Raw genomic sequence first — 21,405 nt, forward strand, 5'->3', positions numbered from 1 at the left:
ATGGGATTTTTGTTACTTGGGAAAAAAACAGGGGGGGTGGGGGGGAGCGATATTGGTTTTGTTTGTGAGCATTTGGTGATGAGTAGCGGGTTTACTTTTGAGGGAGGGGGGAAGGGGGGTTAGTTAGATTAGTATAGCTAGCTGAATCAATCAAGGGGGTGGATGATTCTAACTTTTGGTGTGTCTTCTTGTGTTGTGATCCTGTGAGGAATCACCCTTCCCACAGTTTGACAAGCTCGGTGAAATAGAGGGACACAATATATCATGGCTGTCAACTTGGGTCTCTTTGCAAAGGGGATAGGCCTCGAAAGATGGTTATAGAGGATGTCGAGGGTGGACAGACAGGCTTGTCGAATACAATTGCAGACATAAAGGTCCCATGTGTTTCCTCTTGTCGACAAGTCCTCTGATGTTTATCGATAGGTAGGTAGGCACCTGGTCCAGTGTCTCTCCTAAGGCTTTCCCCACCGGTTGATACACAAATGGTGTGTACGACATTAGAGGGGCTTGCGAGGGAGCAAGCTCCAGAAGTGATATGCACAACATGCCGATTTTTGAAGCAGAAACATCCTCTCTGGCATGTCCATGAAGGATACCTACCTACCATAGATACCATACAGCCACTCAAACACATGACACAGCAACTCACGCTCTCGACCAAGCCGACTTGATAGATCAAATCCGTTACTGATATATATACACATACCCCGATTCCTGAATCATTCCCCCCATACCCCCGAGCTCTCAACTCGAACAATCACTTCCCCTCCTCAACCAAAACCGCCGCCCTATCCTTCCTCAACCCCAGCTGCCCAGTATCATACCCATTCTCCTCCAAAAACCCCCTGAACCTCTCATCCTCATCCCTGATCATGTCTTGCTCCACCCTCGGCACCCAAACCCAGCACAGCACCGCACTCAACACACACCCCGCGCTCGACACATAAAACGGATACTGGGCCGACAGCACCTCGCTCCCCCCCCCAGCCTTGACAATATACGGAAATACATAGGTCCCCACAAAAGCCCCCAGCTTTCCAACCGCAGCCGCAACCCCATAATACTGCCCCCTCACCCCCGTAGCACAAGTCTTCGCAGCCAACACCCCAATATTGTTCCCCGGCCCCAGCTCCCCCAGGCTCTGAAAGATCCCAAACACCACCGCAAACCCTCCCACCACCCCCGGCCTCGCCAGATAGGGGTAACAACCCGCCATCACAAACCCAACAACCCCCTGGAGCAAAACCCCAACCGCAAGCGCCCTCTTAGGACCCAACAAGTCAGACACCGGAGCGCCCAGCATCGTGCCCGGGATGTAAAACAGGTTGATCACCGTGTTCCACCCAAAAACCGTCGTCAGCGGCGCAGAGTCCCCGTCAAAAATGTTCGCCAGGATCGTGCTCGAGTAGATCGAAAACGAGTACGCCGAAAAGTCGTACAGAAACCAGATAGAACTGACGACAAACAGCCTCCAACCATAAAACCTAAACACAAGCCTGTACGGCGTGCGCGCGTGCTTCATCGAGTGCTTCTGGAACTCCTCTGGCTCCTTGAGGAAAAACCTCAGGACAAACAGGCTGAGCGGAAACACCACCCCGATCCCGAGACTCGTCCTCCAAATAACTTCCAGGTTGGTGTTGTGGCACGCGGCCGCCACAAGCCAGGGGACAAAAGCCCCCATCACGAAGCCCTATCCCTTTGTCAGCACACCCCCACCCTCTCTTTTGTTGTAGCAGAGGTAAAACTCACCCAGTCAATCATGCTGTTCGTAAAAAAAATGAACCACATATTCCTCGTTCCCTTCCTCAGCTCCCCTGACGACTCGGCCGCCGCGACGCTTCCCGCAGGGTACTCCCCCCCGATCCCGATCCCGACAAAAAACCTCCACGCCGTCAGCACGTTGAACATGCCCACCGCGTCCCCTTTGTAGTAACTCCCCGTGCTCAACGCCGTGAACAAGATCAGGATCAGCGTCGACAGCAACAGTGAGTTTGTCCTCGACCACTTATCACTCAGATACCCAAACAGCAACTGCCCCACCACCGTTCCGGCGAAGGCGATGGCGCTGAGGTAGGATTTGGCTGTGGAGGTGGACCAGAGGGGGCCGTACTGGATTGCGAGGACGGTTATGACGGAGCCGATCACCTTTTCCCTTGCGGGTTAGTAACTGTCTGGTGGGGAAAGGTAGGGAAAGGGGGAGAGGTTACGTTGTTGATATACCCGTCAGAAAACAACCCTGCTCCGCAGGCGACGACGGGGAGGAGCTTTTGCCAGAGCGTTTTGTCATTTGGAGCTTCACTGCTGCTGACGGCGAGGGGGTTCTCGTTTTGGGTATGAGTCGGTGGGCTTGACGAGGAGAGGGGGACTTTCGGAGGAGGGTTTTGGTCCGAGCTGGCGCCCGAATCGGCGCTTTCTTCCTTCATTCTTTCTCTGCGTTCTCGATCGGGGATTGGCTTTGGGGACGGAGAAGAAGAAGTGAAGGATGAAAAAGAGAAGAAAAAAATTGAATGAAAAAGGGGGGAAGTGGGAGAGCGCTGCGACGTTGCTGCACGCCGGCCGGCCGAACGGTCGGCGTGGCTTGTGAGCTTCCGGTGTGATGGGTCGCGGAGGCTGAAAGGCCCTTGACTTACGCTAGGGTAGGTTAGATGGTTGTCAGTCAGACGAGGGTGTGTTGTTAGAATAATCAAATATATAAAAAGATTGATTCGGTGTATATGAGTGCGGACTCACCTACGTAATAAACGTGTGCTAAATCGAAAGGTCAACTTGGGAAAGTCGAGTCAACAGAATTGAGAATAGGCTGTGATGTAAGACTCGGTGAGAATAACGGTTGCTAAGGTTAGGAGAAGCCACGGGAGTTGCTTGGTTAAGCTGGGGGGCTGTCGTGCCAGTGGGCTGCAAGTGGCAGAGAATGCATGAGGCAGGAGCGGTGGAAGGGAGCACGTATTCTCCTTCAGTTCAGATAGGAACACGTTACTTGGAAAGAAAGTGTCGAAAAGATAAAACCAATGGGTCTCTCATATTTGGTAGGCGTGTTATTTGATTCTGTTCAAGGTCGAGGCGCTCCCCCCCTCCAGAGTATACCTCTCGCTGACCGTACTGCCCTCAATAAGCACAGGTTTTTTTTATACCTTGTCTTTCCAACATTATATCCGATACCAACACCCTTGCTTGTGTCCCATGTCTCGCTCTCTCCGCTAATCGGCGGTGTGCTTCTGGTGTTGCTCTACATGATGCCTGCCTTCGAGATGTTGAAGGAAAGCAGGTGACGTCGGGGTCACATGCGCTAATAGAAAGCTCGGGGGTAAAGCAAGCTTTGCGAGTCAAACGGCCCGCAGCACCGTCCGCCTCGGCATGCATCCCGGCATTTGATTGCTCTATCAAAAATGGTCTTTAAGACAAACCAACAGACAGGCCTCAAACACAAACCAATAGGGTCTTCATGATGGTGACAATGTACTGCACATGTACCTAAACAGCTGAGAGACTCTGGGCAGGAGGTGGGGGAACAGGCTGACTAGTGAGGCGTCATGTTTTAGACTCTGCTTCTCGGATTTGGTCTTGTTGGGTGGTTCCTACGTTTCTGTTCAAGATTTTCATTTGGGAGCCCCTCTGGAAGGGTATATATATTTGGGCCCAGGTCCAATACACCGATTACATCCCGCAGTGGTTTATCCAGGATCAGGAAGAGGCTGTCGGATGGCTGGTCGAGACATGTGGCTACCCTGCGGGATATAAAAAGCTGGACCGGTTCTTTCTTCATAACCCGGCACGTGAGAACCTTGGGAAAGTATTGCGGAAATACCTGAGGAGGCCAAAGCGACAGTTGGCATAGGGACGGAGAGCGCGGGAGAGGTCGGAGCAGGTACAAGAGTGTCAATGTCTTAAAAATGATGGGCATGCCCCTTGACTATCTTTTTAGACCTCTCGACTGTCTCGAAAGCGTCCCTCGACTATCTTCAGAGGCCACAGATCCCCCATTACACACAGTGTGACCCCCTCTGTGTAAGTGAAGCATTAAATCAAGCTGAAATTAGACATGTGTCCCATGTTTTCTCCACAGGTCGCACTCCTCCTCGTGTGATCCCGCGCACTACATGCTGTGCTCATCACATCCCGACCAGTCAATCCCATCCCTTCCCCAACGCCAAAACACCGAAACCCAAAAAGCAAATTGGTATCATCAATTCATCCATTTTTGACCGTTCTTTCAGAATACCACCCTAACCACCTATACTGGTCCGTCTATTGCCCGGTTCATACGGTGGAAGCATGGGTGCTGATGGCCTCATCCCATCCGACACCAACGCGTGTTCCATATCAGACGTGGTCGTCATCTGGTCCTCCTCGAGCAAACTGGGCATCCGGTGGTGATTATGTGGGTGCGGGTACTGCTGTTGATGTGGTGGGTGAGGGACGTAGTCTCTCGAAGGTGGTTGTCGGTGCTGATGCCTCATGCCGTCTGACACCAACGCTGCTTCGGCATTATCGCTATCTTCGTCCAAAGAGACTCGGTTGAAAGCATCCGACTGCGGCCGTCGGTGTGGCGATGGCACCGCACCGCCTGCTCCCACGGGTCGCCGTGGGATGGCGGCTGTGTGAGCCCGAGCAGGAACCGCCGAGTAAGCGGGGCGCGATGTTGAGGCCGTCGTGGTGCTTCGAAGAGAAGCAGTGCGTGAAACGATGCCTTCGCTTGGTGGTGCTGGTGGCGCCAGATTGACTCTTGCGGCGCTGGAGATGGGTGATGGCTCCTCGAGGTCCTTGACCGCCTTAAGATTCACCTCCTCTTCCTCCCCCGAACTGCCAATCTTGATATACTTGAGCTCCAAGATGCGGACGATGTTGAGGACAATGGTCGCAATGTAAAAGAAGACCAAAGCGTGGGCGAACCCAAAATATGCGCGCTCCAGAGGGCAGAACTTGTCTAGTTCCCCGGGCATGTTTTGGTTCCCGTCAGTGAAGCCATTAGTCGAGAACCCGTTCAGGGCATCGCCGGCCAGATACTCCTTTGGCCGCGTGAGGCCGACACAACTGACAGGAAGGCCATTCCAGGCAAGCAAGGATATGATGACCATCGTCATGGCGCAAAAGATCAAGTCGAGAACCACAAAAGCAACCAGCCATGGCTCCGTTATGGAACGCCAGTTGTAGTGTTGAACCAAAATGGCGATGGTGGTGTACACGGTGATGAGGACGATCTGACAAGGTGTCAGCCTTAACTCGAGCTAGGTCGGTGGGACAATTGGAGACAGAAGGAAACATACCAACAGCTCAAGGATGACCATGTGCTGTGTCATACCAAGCTTCTTGACATGAATCCATATGGTGTTGAAGCCATGTAGAGCGGTCGATACTAAAGCCGCAGCAAGCTGCAGTGTTCGGGCGATGGCAAGCCATCTTGAAGATGACCCCCAACCCATCATTGATTGCTTCACCAACCAAACTATGGTGGTGGACAAGGCAGAATAAACCTAACAAGCGAGGTTCTTTCTGCAAAAGAACAACTGCAATGCCGGAGCATTCAGACAAAAAGAGAAATAGAAAACAAAAAAGACCGTCATCCCATGTGGATGTCCAGTCCAGAGCTGAGAAACGAGAGAGGGGCTGTGTACCCTGGGCACATCTGCCCTATTCGGGGGACGCTGTGAGGAGAGGTTGGCGATGGGTTGGCAGCAGGGTTGCAGCCATTCAGCGGCCATCGAAAAGAACCACATCTGCGGCACTACGGCACCAGCTTGTTGCGAGCTCTTTCCATGCAAGCAGGGAATCTTCACCAATTGCTACCCAATGAGATTGATGTGCGGTGGAACACGAGCATCTCCATGATGTTGTCGTGACTGGACGAGCTCCGGTTCGGGAGAGAAGGTGTGTTTCAGGTCATGGTAGTAGCTTCGTAGTGATTATTTCCGTCGCGAGGCTTTCTGATGAGAGATGCATCTCTGGGCACCATCTTATCTTCTTCGAACAAGTGAATAAGAGGAAAAGAGAGAGAGTCTCCCCACTTGAGGAGACGCGTCATCCCAACACAGCCACACAGCCTCCCAATTGCTGCCAAGCCCCTCGGTGATTGGCCACCCCCCTTTCCCTTCATTCACTTATTCACTGGAAAAACAACTGCCAGCAACTGTGAGATTCTCACAGAGAGCCGCATTCCATCTTATTGCTGCCTAGATCCCAACAAACAACTTTACCTCTCTGTAACTGTCCACGCGGCGGCCTCCAGGCGTGTTGACAATGGTCGCCATCCTCTACTTTCGTCTCTATTGCAAGAAGAAAGAAGAAGAAGAAGAAGAAGAAGAAGAAGAAGAAGAAGAAGAAGAAACCATTCTTCAGGCCGCCGCCACAACCAACGAAATGGCTACTGACACTCTCCAAAGCAACAACGAGAATGAGAAACGTAGCACCACCTCATGCTGCAACAAGTCAGGCCGCCGTCGTCGCAACTGGCCATTTCTCTGGCTGACCGCCATCCGTACCTGTCAACTGGCCTACTTTGCCCATCTCCACGCCGTAGTCTTCTTGTTCGACCAGACTGGCTATTACAATGGCATGTGGGCATGGTACTCCTCCCCAGGTGACGATGAGCGATCAAAAGCCGGCATGCGCTGGGCGCGGGCATTGGTAGGTTCATGCCATTATACATCCTTGGTGTGCACCATGAACTAACACCTCTCTCCAAGTCTCTCCTAAACCTAATCTACATCCTCATAACCTTTATCTTCTCCCTCATGTTCCGCAACCTCGACCCCAAAAAGTGGCGCCTCTTCGGCATCCACACCTTCTTCGGTGATCTACTCATGGCATGGTCTCTCCTTCACATCCTCCGAGTCTTGCATCCTTCTTACACCAACTACTGCTACGATGTCCCCCGCAAGTTTGGTAAGTCCTCCCCCCCCGCCACGCCAACATATCACAACCCACCAACACCTACATAGACTACGAAAACCAAGGCATCCTCACCTACCTTGGCAAAGGCCAATTTAACAAAGAACGGTACCTAACCTGCGCCCTCCTCGACTCAATCTTCACCCTCGGCGCCATCCCCGCCTTGTCTCACATCGCCTCCATCATCGCCACCACTTGCAACATCCGCCGCGCCACCAACCAGCAACAGGTCGAGGTCTACCCCAAGGAGGAGGGTGCGGTCGACATCGAGCAGGGCACGATGATCATCCCGCCAGCTGCCGAGCCATCCCGTTCCCAGTCTCCTGTCTCCTCATTATCCAGGGGTCCATCACCACCGCCGTCGTACCGTTCCCGATCCAGCTCTGGAGCAACAGAAGCCGGCCGTCCCCCAAGCTACAGGTCAGCGCCGTCAGTCAGAGCCCGAGCGTCAATGGAGACCGTGTCGTCTGTTGATCCTGATTCCTATCTTGTATCTGATGGGTGGAGGGCGCCGGAGCACCCACCAGTATATTCCAGCAGACCGCCAAGTTTGCGGGATGGACAGGTTTAGTTTCTTTTGTTCTAGTGGTTTTCTTTTCTTAATTAGCGGCATGGTGCGATGGTTCAGGCGTTATGGGTTGGTATTTTGAACAAAAACACCGTTTTGGCGTTGTAGAGAGCCCACATCACAGCTCTTCTTGTGTATCATCAAACACACACTACCCAAGTATATATATATATACTGGGTTTAATCAAGCACACTGAGACATGCACATAATAATATCAACATCTGTATGTTACGCTTTGATTCCTTTTCGAATCCCTAAATGTACATACACTTACTACCCTCTTCTTCTTCTCTTTTACAAAATTCCAATCAACCCACCCAAAAACAATAACCTTGAACCTAACCTAACGGCTAACAACACCAAAAACGCCTCACCATAACTCGCTCAATGATAAATCAATCCATCACGCCCCTCCCCCCCCGGCCTCCTCCTGCCCCTTCCAAAGATACTTCTTATCAAACGTCAACTCCTGCCTCATCGCCACATCCAACAACCAATCCCCATTCACCACCCTCGGCTCGCAGTGCCCATTAACGGCCATCTCCTCGAACTTGGGCCACAGCGCCTTCTCCCCCGGCGTGGTCCCGCTCAGCAAATACACCGGGTCCGGGTCCGCCCCCCCATCCTCCTCCGCCGTCGTCGGCTTGATCGTCGTCCCGCTCCTCGCCCTATAAATCTTGAATATCGCCCCGTTCGCCTCCGCAATGGCTTTAAAGTTCTCCACCCCGTTCTTGATGTCCGCCGTGCAATAAATCGGCACATTCCACAGGAGCTTCCCTTTATTCGCGCGCGCGCGCCCGACAGACGTCCCGAGGTTGATGTTGAACTTCTTTTCGTTTTCCTCGTCAACCAAAAAGTGGTCCTCCACTGGCGGACGCTTGTTCGTCTCAAGGCAGGCGTCGAGGAACGAAGTGTTGATTATTTCCGCGCCCTTGGCTAGGCACTTGAGGAATTTCATCGTGCGGACGACTTTGGGGGCGGCGAGGTAGTCGCACGGTTGGGTGTCTTGCACCAGGGTGACGCCGAGGTTGCGCAGTTTCTTCTGCGGAGGTGTTAGCAATGCTCGATAAAGAGATGTGGGAAGCAAGCTTACCCGGTCCGAATCCTCCAAGTTCTTATTCCCTACCCATCTCTTGTACCCCGTCGCACAAATCCTCATCGTGACATTCGGCAGCGATAACCTCGGCCTCTTGGACGGCCTGCTCTTCTCACCGGTCTCCTCTTCCTCTTCATCATCATCCGCATCAGCATGGCCGGCCGGACTAGAGCTTCTCGTGCTTCTCTCCTTGTCAATCTGATCCATCGCCCTCTTACCACCCCAAACCCCATCCTTCAGTGGCCTCCTCTTTTCCTTCTCATACAACGCCAGATCCGGAGCAATGTCCTGAAGCTTGGAGAGCGCAGCTGCTTTGGCACTCCGGCTGCCGCTTGATAGGACGGAGGGGGTATCATTCTCCTTCCCTGTGCGAAGATGACGACCCTTGGCTGGCGTGACAAGGTTGGCCGCGGTTGGGGCGGCAGCAGCCGCCGCCTTTGGCTTTCGCCCCTTCTTCGCCGTTGCCGGTGCAGCAGGCGCTGGGCTCGAATCCGCCATGAACGAGTCTTGCATGGTGCCAAAGTCCTTGTCCAGGTTCATGGTGAGCGCGTTCGTTTGCGCCGCTGCGGCCACTCTCTTCTTCTTCTTTGCTGCCGCATCCATGTGTTCCTCTCCTGGGTAGTACAGATTGCGGAGCACAGTCTCATCGAGGAAGGTTTTGCCAATAACTTCGCCAAGATTCGTTCGCCGAGGCCATGCTTTGTACTTGTCGTCGTTGAGAGCCAGAGCCTGGCAGGCAACATAGCTCTCCTCGATCCAGAGGTGGTTGACGATCTCGATGTTCCAGTCCTTGGCAGCTTCACACTTCTCGCTATGCAGGCGAGCCGTGATGAGATGTGTATTCTCTGCCTTCATCGTTCGGGTATATGTAGCACCGGCAGCCGTGACGAGGTTCTCCAGGTAGATACGGGCCTCACCACCGTAGTTGGAGAGTGTGATCTTTAGGTCCTTAAATCCTGGCAGAGGTTCTCTTGGAACTGGGTAATGAAGCAAGCGCCGAAGCGGCGAAGTCCACTCGTTGTACACAATCAAATAGTAGAGCCACGCCAAGTTGCCGACGTCTTTGCCCATTTGTGACGCCCTGACGTATTGCTCGCCATCACGGTAGTGACCGACAAAGGTATTGCACTCTTCAACCGACCCCACAACCTCGCCTCCACCTCTTGCAATCTTCTCGCCAATGGTCTTACGGGTCGAGTCGTTGATGGGGAGGTCGTCGCCCAACAGAACCTTCTTCTGCGAAAACACCACGAGCTTCTCCCCCCCCTGCGGTTCGTATGGGCCACTGGGGACAGCAGAGCTAGCACCCTCAAGTTGCTGGCTACTTGGGATTTTCACCGGTTCTTCGGAGGCAGTGCGCAAGACTTCCGGGTCGGGGAGGAGATATGGACCTTCGTCGATTCGTTTGCCCAGACGGAAGCAGTCGTCGAACCTAGAGATGTATGATTAGAAGGTGCCCGTGCCAACAATTGCACACTAAAACCCACCAATGAGGAAGGACAATCTTGGCCTTCAACTTCTTCTCGAGCGCCTCCTGACACTTTGGGTGTTCCAGTGTGAGAGCGCAAATGTGGGTGGTTAACTTGTTTAGATCCTTGGACTCCATGCCCCCGAGGGCCAAAACGCCACCACAGATTGCCTCCTTGTCTAGGGTTGGGATGTCGGCGCAAGTGACGGTCACGCTTGAGAAGATCATGCGGGGATCTGGCGAGTAGGGCCGTAACTGCGCCAGCTTTCTGCGATGAATGCTGACTCTGATCCAGTCCGACTTGACCACGGGCACCATGGCGGCCAGCGACTCGGTGTATTCTTCAAAGTCAATCGTGTTCGAAATAATGTGGGTGGCTTTCTTCCACCGGATCTTTCCCTGGCGATCTGGCTCTAGCACTTCGGCGCCGTGTTCTCTTGCGACATCGGATAGCTACGAGCTGAGTTAGTTGCTTGGGTTCTTCAGACGAAGCTGGACAACAAATGGGACGAACAATGGAGATTAGTTGGCTCGAGAGCTGCTTGCTTTGCACGAAAGCGATAGCGCAGTCGGCGAGCAATGGGGCCTTCTCATGCTGTTCCGCCATGTTGAAAGCAAGCTGTCGCAATGCGTGTGTCAGTGATGGTATGCATCAAGTGGTGGACCGTCGAAGTCTGTTTGCCCAAGCTGGTACGGATAGTGGTAGGTTATGGTGGTGCTTTGTGGCTTGTGTGGGTGTGTGGGTGGCCGAGACGCGTCTCGAAAATCCACCAGGACAAGGAGAGACGCGAGACAACCGCGACTCACATGACCCACCAAGCAGCTTGCTTCCTATTTAAACCCTGGCCGTAAAGTGGGGCCGTCACTGAGCTGAGATGTTTGATGACATCGAAGATCAAGATATTTCCGCCAGGTGCTGACACAAGATGCGGCATGGCCTTCTACTTCCTGTCTTGGAGAGGCACTGCTTTGGCACAGGCATAGAGAGAGCTAAGGAGAGATGTGTGAGCTGTGTTGGAAGTCTTTCAATAGCATTTGCAAATTATGGTCGCCGCCAGAAGGTCAGACTGGACAAGAGGAAATCTATCACAGACTCTGTCTGCAGTCAAAACGAAGAGATGGTCTCGAAGCACCTTCTCCGCCGAAACAAACAATTCCAATACATTTAAATGTCAAACGATACATATGTTTATTCAAGGTATCTAGTTGCTAAAGCAAACTACATGCCGATAAATCAACATATCTGGCATAAATGCCGGACTTGGTAGATTTTAGCCAACGCCCATTCCAACCATGGCTATGGCTCATGGTTCATGGCCGGAGTATTGCACAAGTCAAATGCCACCTACCAGAGTCGAGTTTCTGTGGATTATTAGTTTGCCAAAGCCAAAGCCTCCGGATCGAAGAATGACTCCTCTTGAACAGACTCAATAAGCCTAACGCCAGTGATAACAGTCAAACCAGACCGACCATTGTACGACTCACCTAACCCCGTGCCGTGACACCGGGTCCGGCTTAAAGTTAGAATGACATCTGCACACAAAGCCATCATCATAATGAGCACACCCACATCGTCGATATTCTGTGTCCTCCGAGCTTGGTGATGGGGGAAATTATGGTGTTGCAATCGTGACGCGCTGCCCATACGCGCGCCGCAAACGTGAAAACGCCAAAATTGCGAAATCACGATGCAGCCAATCAGCGCCCTATCACCCCCCGTGCCTCGGACTCTCTCAGCCACGGCGGGGTAGCTTTAACAAACAGCCCGACAGGAACGCCATCCCCTTATCGCGACGAATCGTTGATGCTGGATGCCGGACAGACGCATGATAGTGTAAAAAAGCAACAATCAAGAACCAATGAGTCGTGCCAACCATCTCAGCTTTTCTCAAGGACCTCATGCGGGCAGCCTGTAGCCTGATGGATCCCGCCTTTTCGGATCGTGTGCATCCATGGCTTTCGTCCTCAAGTCAGTGTCGACACGACGCTGCCATGTATGAGAGAACCAGGAGGAAGAGGCCAGAAGGAGTTGGGTTGTGGTCGGGCTCTCTTTGGTTGAACGTGAGTGGGTGGCGCAATTGACCCGCAGCTGAATTTTAGGCCCCCCTTGGCCACCTCGGTGCATGTGTCGATCCTAAAAATGAAATGAGATGAATGAGTGATGCCGCTGCACGAAAATGAAAAAAGCTTCAAAAAGATGCACAACAAAAGGACAAAAAATGATCACCAGCAACAAATCGGTGTTATCGGCATGGTGTTCGTTCGCATCGGGGTCAAAAGTTCCTCTGTTTGCGCAAGATGTTGTTGTGTGAGTCATCGCTTGAACAGGGCGGCCCACCAGTGGCTCGGGTGAGGGTGGGACATGTACCAGTACTTCAGGCAAAGATGCCGGACAGCGATTGCGCCCGAGCCCTGTGCCGGGATGTGAGCTACAGCCGTTTGTTTGGACTGGGACTCGGTTTGGGCAAAGCTGTCAAGATGTGCAACATCAAATGTCGAACCTCGAGTCCGTGCAATTGTTGGGGTTTCGGTATGCCATGATGTTGTTGGCGTTGATCGAGCCGTGATGCGCATGCCTGGGTTGGTGGGTGTAAGCTTGAGAGCGCTCTCGGGGTGGCCTTGAAAACCACAACAGAGTCTGTCGCCGCAAAGAGGTCGATACGCGTCATCGTCAACCAAGGTGTAACAGCCTGGACTCAACAAGAGAGGAGTAAAGTTGAGCCAAAAGGCCGCTGTGGCTCTTTGATTTGGCTCGCGTGATGGGTTTGTGGCTCCTGCGATGAAAAGCTTGCTCGTATTGAAAGGCCATTGTCCGTGTACGATAGCCATGTGTTCCGGCGTGGGCGAAAGGGTGTCAGCCTCTGGTGGTTGGGCTGTGATGGACAGAGACGACAGAGGTTTCATGGCTTGGATTTGGCAGTGGCGATCATGTCCTCATCGTCATTCTAAGGGTCTTGTTGAAAAGTCTTTGCTGCGTGCCAAGTTGGTTCAGTCAGGCTCGCCATGGCTGAGAGCAGTGTGGACATGATGGCGCTGGGCGACGCTGGACATGGTGGTGAGAGTTGTCGCGGTGCTTGTTGAATATTGTTACATCGCTGTTGTTAGAGGAAAGAGGAAAAGAATGCTGCCATCATGAATATTGTTGGTTGATAAATGCAAGAGCAAAAGGGCCCTTCGTGACGGCGCAGTGACAAGGGGGGGCGTGTTTTAGAGTTGTGGGGATGGGCAAAGTACCGCTACTTAGGGGGCGTCAAGGAGGCCCGTGTGTGCCGTCCCCGCCCGCTGATTCGCTGGTTGAGTTTTCTTGTTGGCCTGAGGCAAGCAGACACGGCTGGCAGACAAAAAATATTTAAGAAGGCACCATCGCCCACCTTGCTCGCCCTTTGGAAGAAGTTGCTCGGTTCTGCCGCCCCACATATTCTCCTCCAGCCACACTTCCCGCACCATAGCGTAAGCAACCGTCGCCAACCCCGACGAACTTCGCTGTCGTGATAACTTCCCGTTTTTCTTTTCACTCCTCGCTGCCTCTGCCTTGTGTAGCCACAACGCACAGCCAAATACTCTCATTTAGACTCCCGGTCGATACAGGAACCCGATCGATTCCGTCGTCGTCGACCAAGACCACCTTAATCAAAAAGAAAAGATCAAGATCATTTGCACAGGTCACAGTGCAAAACCCAAGACAAGACAAGACCCCTCTCTCTCTGCCGTGTGCTTGAAAGTGTGGACCACCTCGATACATCATCGCATCAACTCGTGCTCGTTCTCGTCGTCGCCAGAACAGCCACGACTTCGTCATCTCATCGAGTAAATATTTGGTCGACGGTCGAGAGGTCTTGACGGGTTACCGGTGCTTGTGTCGGCGAACAGTAGTTGAGGGGGAGACATTAGGTTGTTTATCTCCCATCTTCTGGTAAGAAACTCACCTCTCTGCTTCCATTCACTCCCACACTCTTGCGAGTTGCTCTCGCTGCTGCCTCGACAACCCCGCCGCCGACAACAGAGCAAACTGCCAATTCACCATCACGACGCTCGGACCCACTTTCCCTCGACGGCGCAACTATAAATTGGCCGCTTCTGACGCCCCTCCGTCTTTTACGCCAAACAACACCGCGAGATCGTAAATTGCCTTTTCACTCTGCGACGACAAAGCACTCTTTATTTGCGCATTATCACAATCTGCACGCTTCAGGAAGTCATCTAACAGCTCTCCCCCGCAGATTAGTTCGCGCGCAGACAAAGTCATCTAAAAAGTCGCTTTGAGATCTCACAACCGCAATCATGGATGCGATTCAAACCCACCCCACGAGCGCTGCCCAGGCCAAGGCCTTCACTGCCCCCGGTTCTCTCTCTTTCCCCACCGGACATGCCGATCTGAACCAGTCGGTCGCGGGCAATGGCACTGTCGCCAATGGCGCACAGCAGTCGGGCGTCCAAACCACCAACGGTGCTGGGGTGACTCCCGCGACCCCCGCTGCGACGCCGGGCGCCGCTTCAGCTGGACCCAGTGGTATCACACCCACTCTTCAGTAGGAACACCTTTGCATTGCTTTGCAAATAAACTGTAGACTGACCTCCAAAGGAACATTGTCGCGACTGTCAATCTTGACTGCCGTCTGGACCTGAAGACAATTGCGCTGCACGCTCGCAATGCTGAGGTACGTGTTGCGATCTGGTCTGGGCAGACAGCTCTTTTGAGCGACTTTGCTCCATGACCTTGTCGTCAACAATTTTGCCAAGCCAGGTCTAACATGCTGTAGTACAACCCCAAGCGTTTCGCCGCTGTTATCATGCGTATCCGTGAGCCCAAGACCACCGCTTTGATCTTTGCGTCGGGCAAGATGGTCGTCACTGGCGCCAAGTCGGAAGATGACTCCAAGCTTGCCTCCCGCAAGTATGCCCGTATCATTCAGAAGCTCGGCTTCAACGCCAAGTTCACCGACTTCAAGATCCAGAACATTGTGGGTTCTTGCGACATCAAGTTCCCCATCCGTCTGGAGGGTCTTGCTTCCAAGCATCACAACTTCAGCTCCTACGAGCCCGAGTTGTTCCCCGGTCTCATCTACCGCATGATCAAGCCCAAGATTGTGCTCCTCATCTTCGTCAGCGGCAAGATTGTTCTCACAGGCGCGAAAGTTCGCGAGGAGATCTATCAAGCTTTCGAGATGATCTATCCCGTGCTGCAGGGTATGTTTTGCCATGTGATTGCCAGTTTCCATGATGACGTCATTGTACTAACTTTGCCCGCCAGATTTCCGCAAGATGTAGATTTCGTCTCATCGCTGCGCCTGGCACGTGGACCTTCCATCCCACTTTGGGCACCCATGTGAAGGACTTGTACATTACCCCCCAACTTCACCCTTACCGAAAACCCTCTGGCCGCGAATGAGTATTACGAATATCATACCCCCTCCCAAAAAGCACTTTATCACCGACCGTCGGCGACTAGCACAAAACCGCCCATCGGTTTCGCCTTTTTCGGTCACCCAAACTTGTATTTTTGCTGTTTTTGTTTTCTCTTTTCTTGTCAGCATTGCAATGGCGTTCCGGGGGAATCAACAATCGGGGGACAGACGATAAAGGATCCACGCGCGGATTTGACCTCTACCTGAATTCGGGTTTATAGTACATAGATTTTTTCTGGAGATGGCGCGCGCAACAACTCGACGGATCGGCGAAGAGGAACTGGGGGCCTGGTTTATTTTTGCGCAGCGCACAAGGGGGATCTGGCTCTTTTTTTCTCCTGCCACCGTCCTTGTTTTAATGGCTCGGGATGACGGCAACTGGGATTTGAGCGGGCTACCAAGGAGGCAGTGGGAACGACATGAATGCGCGAAACAATCACAAAAAAAGAGGAGCGAGAAAGGAATTCCCACGCCGCGCGGCTCACCTCAATCTCTGGGTGTTTGTCGATTATCTCAAGATTTTTTTTTTCCAGTGGTGGGAATGAGAAAAAAAAAAGAGAAGAGAGTGAGATTTGGGGGATTTTACGGGTGGGATCTGGGACATGATCCGGCAAACCTGACATCATGGTTCTTTTTTTTTGTTTTCTTTCATCACGCGGAACAAAAGCTGGTTTGCTGATTTTGTCTGTTTGTTGTTGTCTGGTTCTCGGACACGACGACGAAAAAAGAGGCACAACCTGCAAGATGAAGAACACATGACCCCCTCAAACTACTCAAGGTGTGTTGTTGGCGCGAGCAAAGCGACGGCCACTGCGGTTTGCACCACACAACACACAAACAAGAAAAGAAAGACGATTGGTGGTGGGCTCTTTTGCAAGAAACAAGAAAAACGACAGCCGCACACATTACAGGACTGCCTTGAGCTTTCTTATCCGCAAGGAAACAAAGCTTTCCGGTATTTCAAGCCCTGAGCGAGGGGAGAACATCAAGGATGGTGAGATCCTTTGGGCAACCTTCGCAAATTGGGTGAGAATGGACAACTGGAGAGCAATAATTTCATCTAGGTGAAAGATGGAAAGCTCGCTTCGGCGTTTTTTTAGTTGTGGTTTCGTTGTTTTTTTTTGCAACAAGTCTATCAATACCATCGTCTTATTTGACAGACATGAGTTTTACTACGCCGCACTGTGTTGCTGTGTGCCCTGCTTTGCCTTGCCCTACCTGTTGCGACATGCACGGTTTGATCGACTTACCTCCTTCCTTATCTTGTTCCATGTTGTGCTAGCTGTGCCCCTTTCAAGGCCTCACGCCCCTGTGGTGTCTCTAATTTTACCCCTCCATCGCATCAATACCCCTCACACAGACCGAGCCTTGAGGAGCTCCTCTTCCAGAATCAGCCCAGGCTTTCCCCCTCTGCTGCCGTCCTCTGTAAACAATGCTTTGGCTCCCTCCCCTTCCTTCCAAGCCCACTTTTCCTTGAACTCGGGTGGACAGTTTCGCTGGATGCAGTCCACAATCTTATCGCCAATGACGGGGAGGAACTTGAAGGCGTGGCCACTGTCTCCTGTCGCGACAAAGAGATTCTTCCAGTGAGGATGGTAGTCTATGAGGAAGTCGGCCGTTCGGGTATCAGAATACCAGCATAGTCTCGTCTTGGTGAAGGGACGGTCTACCAACCCAGGCAGCGGCGTCATCTCTCGGAGAGCAGCGCGAAGGTCGGCTTCCCCCTCTGCTGGGATGACGAGGTCGGGGTCATGCAACGATGTCCGGGGGATCGAGACGAGGCAGTTGCTTGTGGCAGTTGGCGAGACGGGAAGGGGAGGGAAATGTACAGTTCGTGGGTTGGTATAACCGTAGGCATGGCGAGCTACCTTGAGGACCCCGTTGGTTGGTGGAATGATGAAGAGACCGCTGGAGAGGTTGAGGATGACGGGCATCTTGCCGAGGATCTCTTGCTCCTCTTCGGTGATGTTGAGGTACCCCAAGACTTGGCCCGTGGCGACAGCCTGGCCGTCAAGGTCGACAAAGCTTCCTGTCCATGCTCCTGCTGCCACCATGACCAGGTCCGCGGTCAAGACGCGTTGGTCTTGTAGCCTCACTCCTGTCACACCGGTGTCATCGTGCTCCAGAGACTCCACTGTGCCAGCAATGAAGTTGACGCGTCCGGTTTGTCTGACTTGCTCGTAGAGCCATGCCATCGACGCGCCGGCGTCTGTCCAGCCGCTGTTGTAGTTGATGTATCCCCAAGCTCCAGAGCTGCCACCGGTCCCGAGAACCTCGCAGATCGCGTCGGCGTTCGGGAGCTCTCGGATGCGCTCGGCGAGCATTGGGTCACGAGAGGCCAGAGATGAAACGTTCTCCCAGCTCTTGCGGGCATAATCCATGCCGGTTAGCTTCTTGTGGGAAGATTCACTCGCGCCACCCTCTACGGGAGGGTCCGCGACTGGCGCGGCAGAGGTGGCATCGCCGACGACGAGGAGACCTGTTTCGTGGTAACGGCCCTGGGCGCCGAGATCTATGGGCTTGTCTTGTTGGCGCCATATCAGCTGAGCTTCATCGCACAGAGCGGCATACGCGTGGTCGGCGTAGTCTGCCCTGACAATGCGGCTCGTGTCAATGGACGCGGCATCGGGGGATGGGAATGTAGACTGAGAGGAGGGGTCCGACCTGTCAATGACAGTTATGGAGGTGTTGATGAACTCATGGCGACGAGTGAGAGCATAGGCTGTGGAGAGGCCAAAGAGACCCGAGCCAACAATGAGAATGGAGGACGGGGGGTTCGTGTTGTTGTTGTTGTTGTTGTTGTTGTTGTTGGTGGTGGTGGTGGTGGTGGTGGTGGAAGAGGAAGAATGTTGAGGAAGGGAAGAAGTCATGGCGGGAGAATAATAACCGTGACAAGTTGAAGCGAGCCAAACTTTAATTACGCAGCCGAGACAGCTGGCAACACGTGCACGAGACTCTTTTCGAGAGCAAGGGCTGGGCTGTCCACAGAGGTAGGGAAAGGGATGCCGATCTAAATCGATTCACTGAGGATTTAAGTATTCAGATAGAAAGGGAAAAGCCATGCTCTTTGGGCATAGATGTATCTTCTGTTGAACTCTCTTGACCCCGCTGCGGTTTATCTCGGGATTTGATATCTTGACATAGTTCTCCGTAAGTTGCCACATGCGGTTAGACTACGCCCTTTATACTGGTCCACTTCCATGATTCCGCCCTCATGATGTTTTGGTCTTATCTTGATGCCCAATAACCGGTCTGCTCCAGCGAGGGCAAGATGTGTTATAAACCAGCCTTCAAGGTGCTTGGAGTTTGTGCACGGGCCAAGCAACGCCAAGCCAGGAACGCTATGACCGTTGCCGTCAAGGTGCCGCCGTCTTTGTCTTCGCAAACAACCGTCTTTCGTCAAACAGCAATGCTTGAGCAAAACGCGAAACATGTCGAACAACAACATTGCCGAATTTCCCGATGTTCAGGCCAAACTCCAGCAGCCAAAGGAAAAGTCAGCATTCGAGAGACAAAAAGCAGAGATCGAGGCGAAGCGCCTGCGCGAAGAGGCCGAGACGGCAGCTGCCCTTGCCGAATTCCAAAAGGAATTTGGAGGCGACGACGAAGAGGATAAGCTTCCTCGAGGCTCTCACCAGACATCGAGATTTGGGAATGGCCCGCCCACTCGACCAGCTTTCAACAGCCCGTCACCTTTTGGAGGTGGTGCAGGCAAGCGACATTTCGGCCTTCCTTCGGGGCCCTCGTTGAAGAGCGGTCCTGGGAGTTTGGGACCTCCTCCGCCATCATACGGCAAGAAGCGAACGTTTGATGGGTTTCAGCAGGACCGAGATCGAGAGAGGGGACGGAACTGGGATAGGTCGGGCTTCGAAGATCGAGAGGCGGGATCCTTGACCGTGTCCAAAGCTTTCGAGGCCAGTGATGATGAAGGGGAGACAACGGCTGTTTCTGGCCGTGCCGAGGAGAAGGCGGCTTCGAGACCTACCCTACGTTTGTCCAACTTGCCACCAGGCAGATCACCGGCATTCATCAAGTCTCTGATACCGGCAAACTTGACTGTGGAGGATGTCAAGATCGTGCCACCAGCGGGACCGACCGGTGCTGACCGTGGCACGGAGAGAAAGTCGGTATCAGCGATAGTTACGCTGTCAAAGGAAACCCCTGCTGCTGAAATTGATGCCGCAGTCAGCGCGCTGCAGAATCGCTATCTAGGCTTCGGTTTTTTCCTTTCTTTGCACAGACATCTCTCCTCGGCCGCCATTGCGTCAGGGCTTACAGCTCTGCACCCTTCGACCTCAGTGGTATCACACCCATTTGGGGCGAAGAAGGTCGAGGAAATTTCGAGGCCGCATGGCTCACATTCGGTGAGCTCCCACCGCGGCTATGCGCCTCCTACCCACTATGGCCCTCCCATGGGTGGTTCCATCAACCGAAGTGGTATCCTCCACGTTCCTGTCAGCCCGCCACGGGATATCAAACAACTTCGCATGATACACAAAGTCATCGAGTCGGTCCTGGAGCATGGGCCACAGCTGGAGGCCCTCCTTATGTCTCGCCCGGATGTGCAACAAGAGGAAAAGTGGGCATGGCTATGGGATGCGCGCAGTGAGGGTGGTATCTGGTACCGCTGGAGGTTGTGGGAAATCGTGACGGGTTTGCAGTCCACAGACAAGGTCAAGTATTGGCCATTGTTTGAAGGAAGCCATGCCTGGAAAGCACCAGCACAACGGCTTGCCTACGAATATGTCACAGGTGTCGATGAGTTTGTTTCAGAGCCCGAGTATGATTCTTCTGAAGATGAGGATTTCGATGACGAGCAGGGTCGACAGGGCGAGCACAACGAGCAGGAGGATACATTCTTAAACCCCATTGAAAAGTCAAAGCTGTCCCACTTGTTGTCTCGACTACCAACAACAACAACCAAGATCAGGAAAGGAGACATTGCGCGCATAGCAACATTTGCCATCACGCACGCCAGCCGAGGAGCCGATGAAGTTGTCGAAATGATTGTGTCCAACATCGAGCAACCATTCGCATATACCTCGGCCAATCCAGACTACAAACGTGATGGGAAAGAGAAGGACGAGGGCTCGCGCGATGCCTCTCCTGCTCCAGACGACAAACTTGGATCCGGTGGACTTGACACTAGCGCAGCGTCACTTCTCGGCCTTTATGTGGTCAGTGACATTTTGTCCTCTTCATCTACCAGCGGCATCCGCCATGCATGGCGGTATCGTCAATTATTCGAGAACGCGCTTCGAGCCCACAAGACGTTTGAGAAGCTGGGAATGGTGGTGGATAAGCTAGGCTGGGGACGGATCCGGGCCGACAGGTGGAAGCGCGCCGTAGAACTGGTGCTAAGCCTCTGGGAGAGTTGGTGCGTGTTCCCGGTTGAAACCCATGAGTATTTCGTCAACAGTTTCAACAACCCACCAGCTCTGAAGAAGCCGGTGGACGTTGGCGGAACAGAGCAAAAGGCGGGCAAATGGAAGCCAGTGGAGACAGAAGCTGGCGCAAAAGAGAAGGACAATGGCTTTTTGCCGATCTCGACAAAGCTATCGACTGACCAGGACGACGAAAATGACCACTACTTGGAGGATGTTTTGGAATCTCGTGATGGTGATGTCGAGCTCCAGTCACCCTACATGTACTACACCTCGGTGCTGGATGAGTTCTCTGACCTGGACCTCGACGGTGTCCCATATGACGACGACGACGACGACGAGAATGGGGTCAGCGGAGATGTGAGCATGCCGCAACCGACAACGACAGAGTCACCAGCAGATAAGGTGGAAACCAAGATCATAGGAGGCTTTTCCATGTCGGCGGCGAAGGCTGCGCCAGTGAAGAAGCGGATGCGTGCAGTGGACATGTTTGCGGGGTCTGACTCTGATTAGACGGCCACCTGAGAAAATGAGGCGTATCTGGGGAAGATAAGATTAGATCGCCAAGAGATCAAAGTGCCCTTTTGACTTGGCCCCT

The 21,405-nt window shown here is 53.1% G+C and overlaps 8 protein-coding genes across 8 annotated transcripts; 4 read left to right on the plus strand and 4 right to left on the minus strand.

Annotated features, from left to right (window-relative positions):
- Positions 1-309: 309 nt before the first annotated feature.
- GIT2 (glycerophosphoinositol permease) lies at positions 310-2,423 on the minus strand (the record flags this gene model as incomplete). Its single annotated transcript, XM_062890358.1, has 4 exons — positions 310-600; positions 707-1,690; positions 1,750-2,145; positions 2,208-2,423. 3 exons carry the CDS (start codon positions 2,421-2,423, stop codon positions 758-760), a joined length of 1,545 nt encoding a protein of 514 aa, XP_062743566.1. The 3' UTR covers positions 310-600; positions 707-757.
- Positions 2,424-4,223: 1,800 nt separating this feature from the next.
- Positions 4,224-6,259, minus strand: QC762_409010 (uncharacterized protein; the record flags this gene model as incomplete). Its single annotated transcript, XM_062890357.1, has 2 exons — positions 5,265-6,259; positions 4,224-5,198 (listed from the first exon to the last, which is right to left on the minus strand). Exons 1-2 carry the CDS (start codon positions 5,421-5,423, stop codon positions 4,224-4,226), a joined length of 1,134 nt encoding a protein of 377 aa, XP_062743567.1. The 5' UTR covers positions 5,424-6,259.
- On the plus strand, positions 5,947-7,658 carry QC762_409000 (uncharacterized protein). The gene is made up of 3 exons (XM_062890356.1): positions 5,947-6,621; positions 6,681-6,879; positions 6,936-7,658. The coding sequence occupies exons 1-3, from the start codon at positions 6,235-6,237 to the stop codon at positions 7,454-7,456; spliced, it is 1,107 nt and encodes a 368-aa protein (XP_062743568.1). The 5' UTR covers positions 5,947-6,234; the 3' UTR covers positions 7,457-7,658.
- An 89-nt stretch (positions 7,659-7,747) lies between these two features.
- On the minus strand, positions 7,748-10,801 carry ESC4 (regulator of Ty1 Transposition). Its single transcript, XM_062890355.1, has 4 exons — positions 10,533-10,801; positions 10,038-10,471; positions 8,548-9,982; positions 7,748-8,496 (listed from the first exon to the last, which is right to left on the minus strand). The coding sequence occupies exons 1-4, from the start codon at positions 10,623-10,625 to the stop codon at positions 7,858-7,860; spliced, it is 2,601 nt and encodes an 866-aa protein (XP_062743569.1). The 5' UTR covers positions 10,626-10,801; the 3' UTR covers positions 7,748-7,857.
- Positions 10,802-13,021: 2,220 nt separating this feature from the next.
- Positions 13,022-14,281, plus strand: QC762_0067220 (uncharacterized protein; the record flags this gene model as incomplete). Its single annotated transcript, XM_062883689.1, has 4 exons — positions 13,022-13,073; positions 13,230-13,468; positions 13,590-13,825; positions 14,239-14,281. 4 exons carry the CDS (start codon positions 13,022-13,024, stop codon positions 14,279-14,281), a joined length of 570 nt encoding a protein of 189 aa, XP_062743570.1.
- An 18-nt stretch (positions 14,282-14,299) lies between these two features.
- tbp1 (TATA-binding protein (TBP)) lies at positions 14,300-16,492 on the plus strand (the record flags this gene model as incomplete). Its single annotated transcript, XM_062890354.1, has 4 exons — positions 14,300-14,547; positions 14,601-14,676; positions 14,779-15,205; positions 15,270-16,492. The coding sequence occupies 4 exons, from the start codon at positions 14,300-14,302 to the stop codon at positions 15,284-15,286; spliced, it is 768 nt and encodes a 255-aa protein (XP_062743571.1). The 3' UTR covers positions 15,287-16,492.
- A 283-nt stretch (positions 16,493-16,775) lies between these two features.
- QC762_408970 (uncharacterized protein) lies at positions 16,776-18,293 on the minus strand (the record flags this gene model as incomplete). The annotated part of the gene is made up of 1 exon (XM_062890353.1): positions 16,776-18,293. One exon carries the CDS (start codon positions 18,291-18,293, stop codon positions 16,776-16,778), a length of 1,518 nt encoding a protein of 505 aa, XP_062743572.1.
- A 561-nt stretch (positions 18,294-18,854) lies between these two features.
- QC762_408960 (uncharacterized protein) lies at positions 18,855-21,320 on the plus strand (the record flags this gene model as incomplete). The annotated part of the gene is made up of 1 exon (XM_062890352.1): positions 18,855-21,320. The coding sequence occupies one exon, from the start codon at positions 18,855-18,857 to the stop codon at positions 21,318-21,320; it is 2,466 nt and encodes an 821-aa protein (XP_062743573.1).
- Between the last annotated feature and the right edge of the window lie 85 nt (positions 21,321-21,405).

Source organism: Podospora pseudocomata, chromosome 4, assembly GCF_035222375.1.
Source record: "Podospora pseudocomata strain CBS 415.72m chromosome 4, whole genome shotgun sequence".
In the NCBI taxonomy this organism is placed as follows: domain Eukaryota; kingdom Fungi; phylum Ascomycota; class Sordariomycetes; order Sordariales; family Podosporaceae; genus Podospora; species Podospora pseudocomata.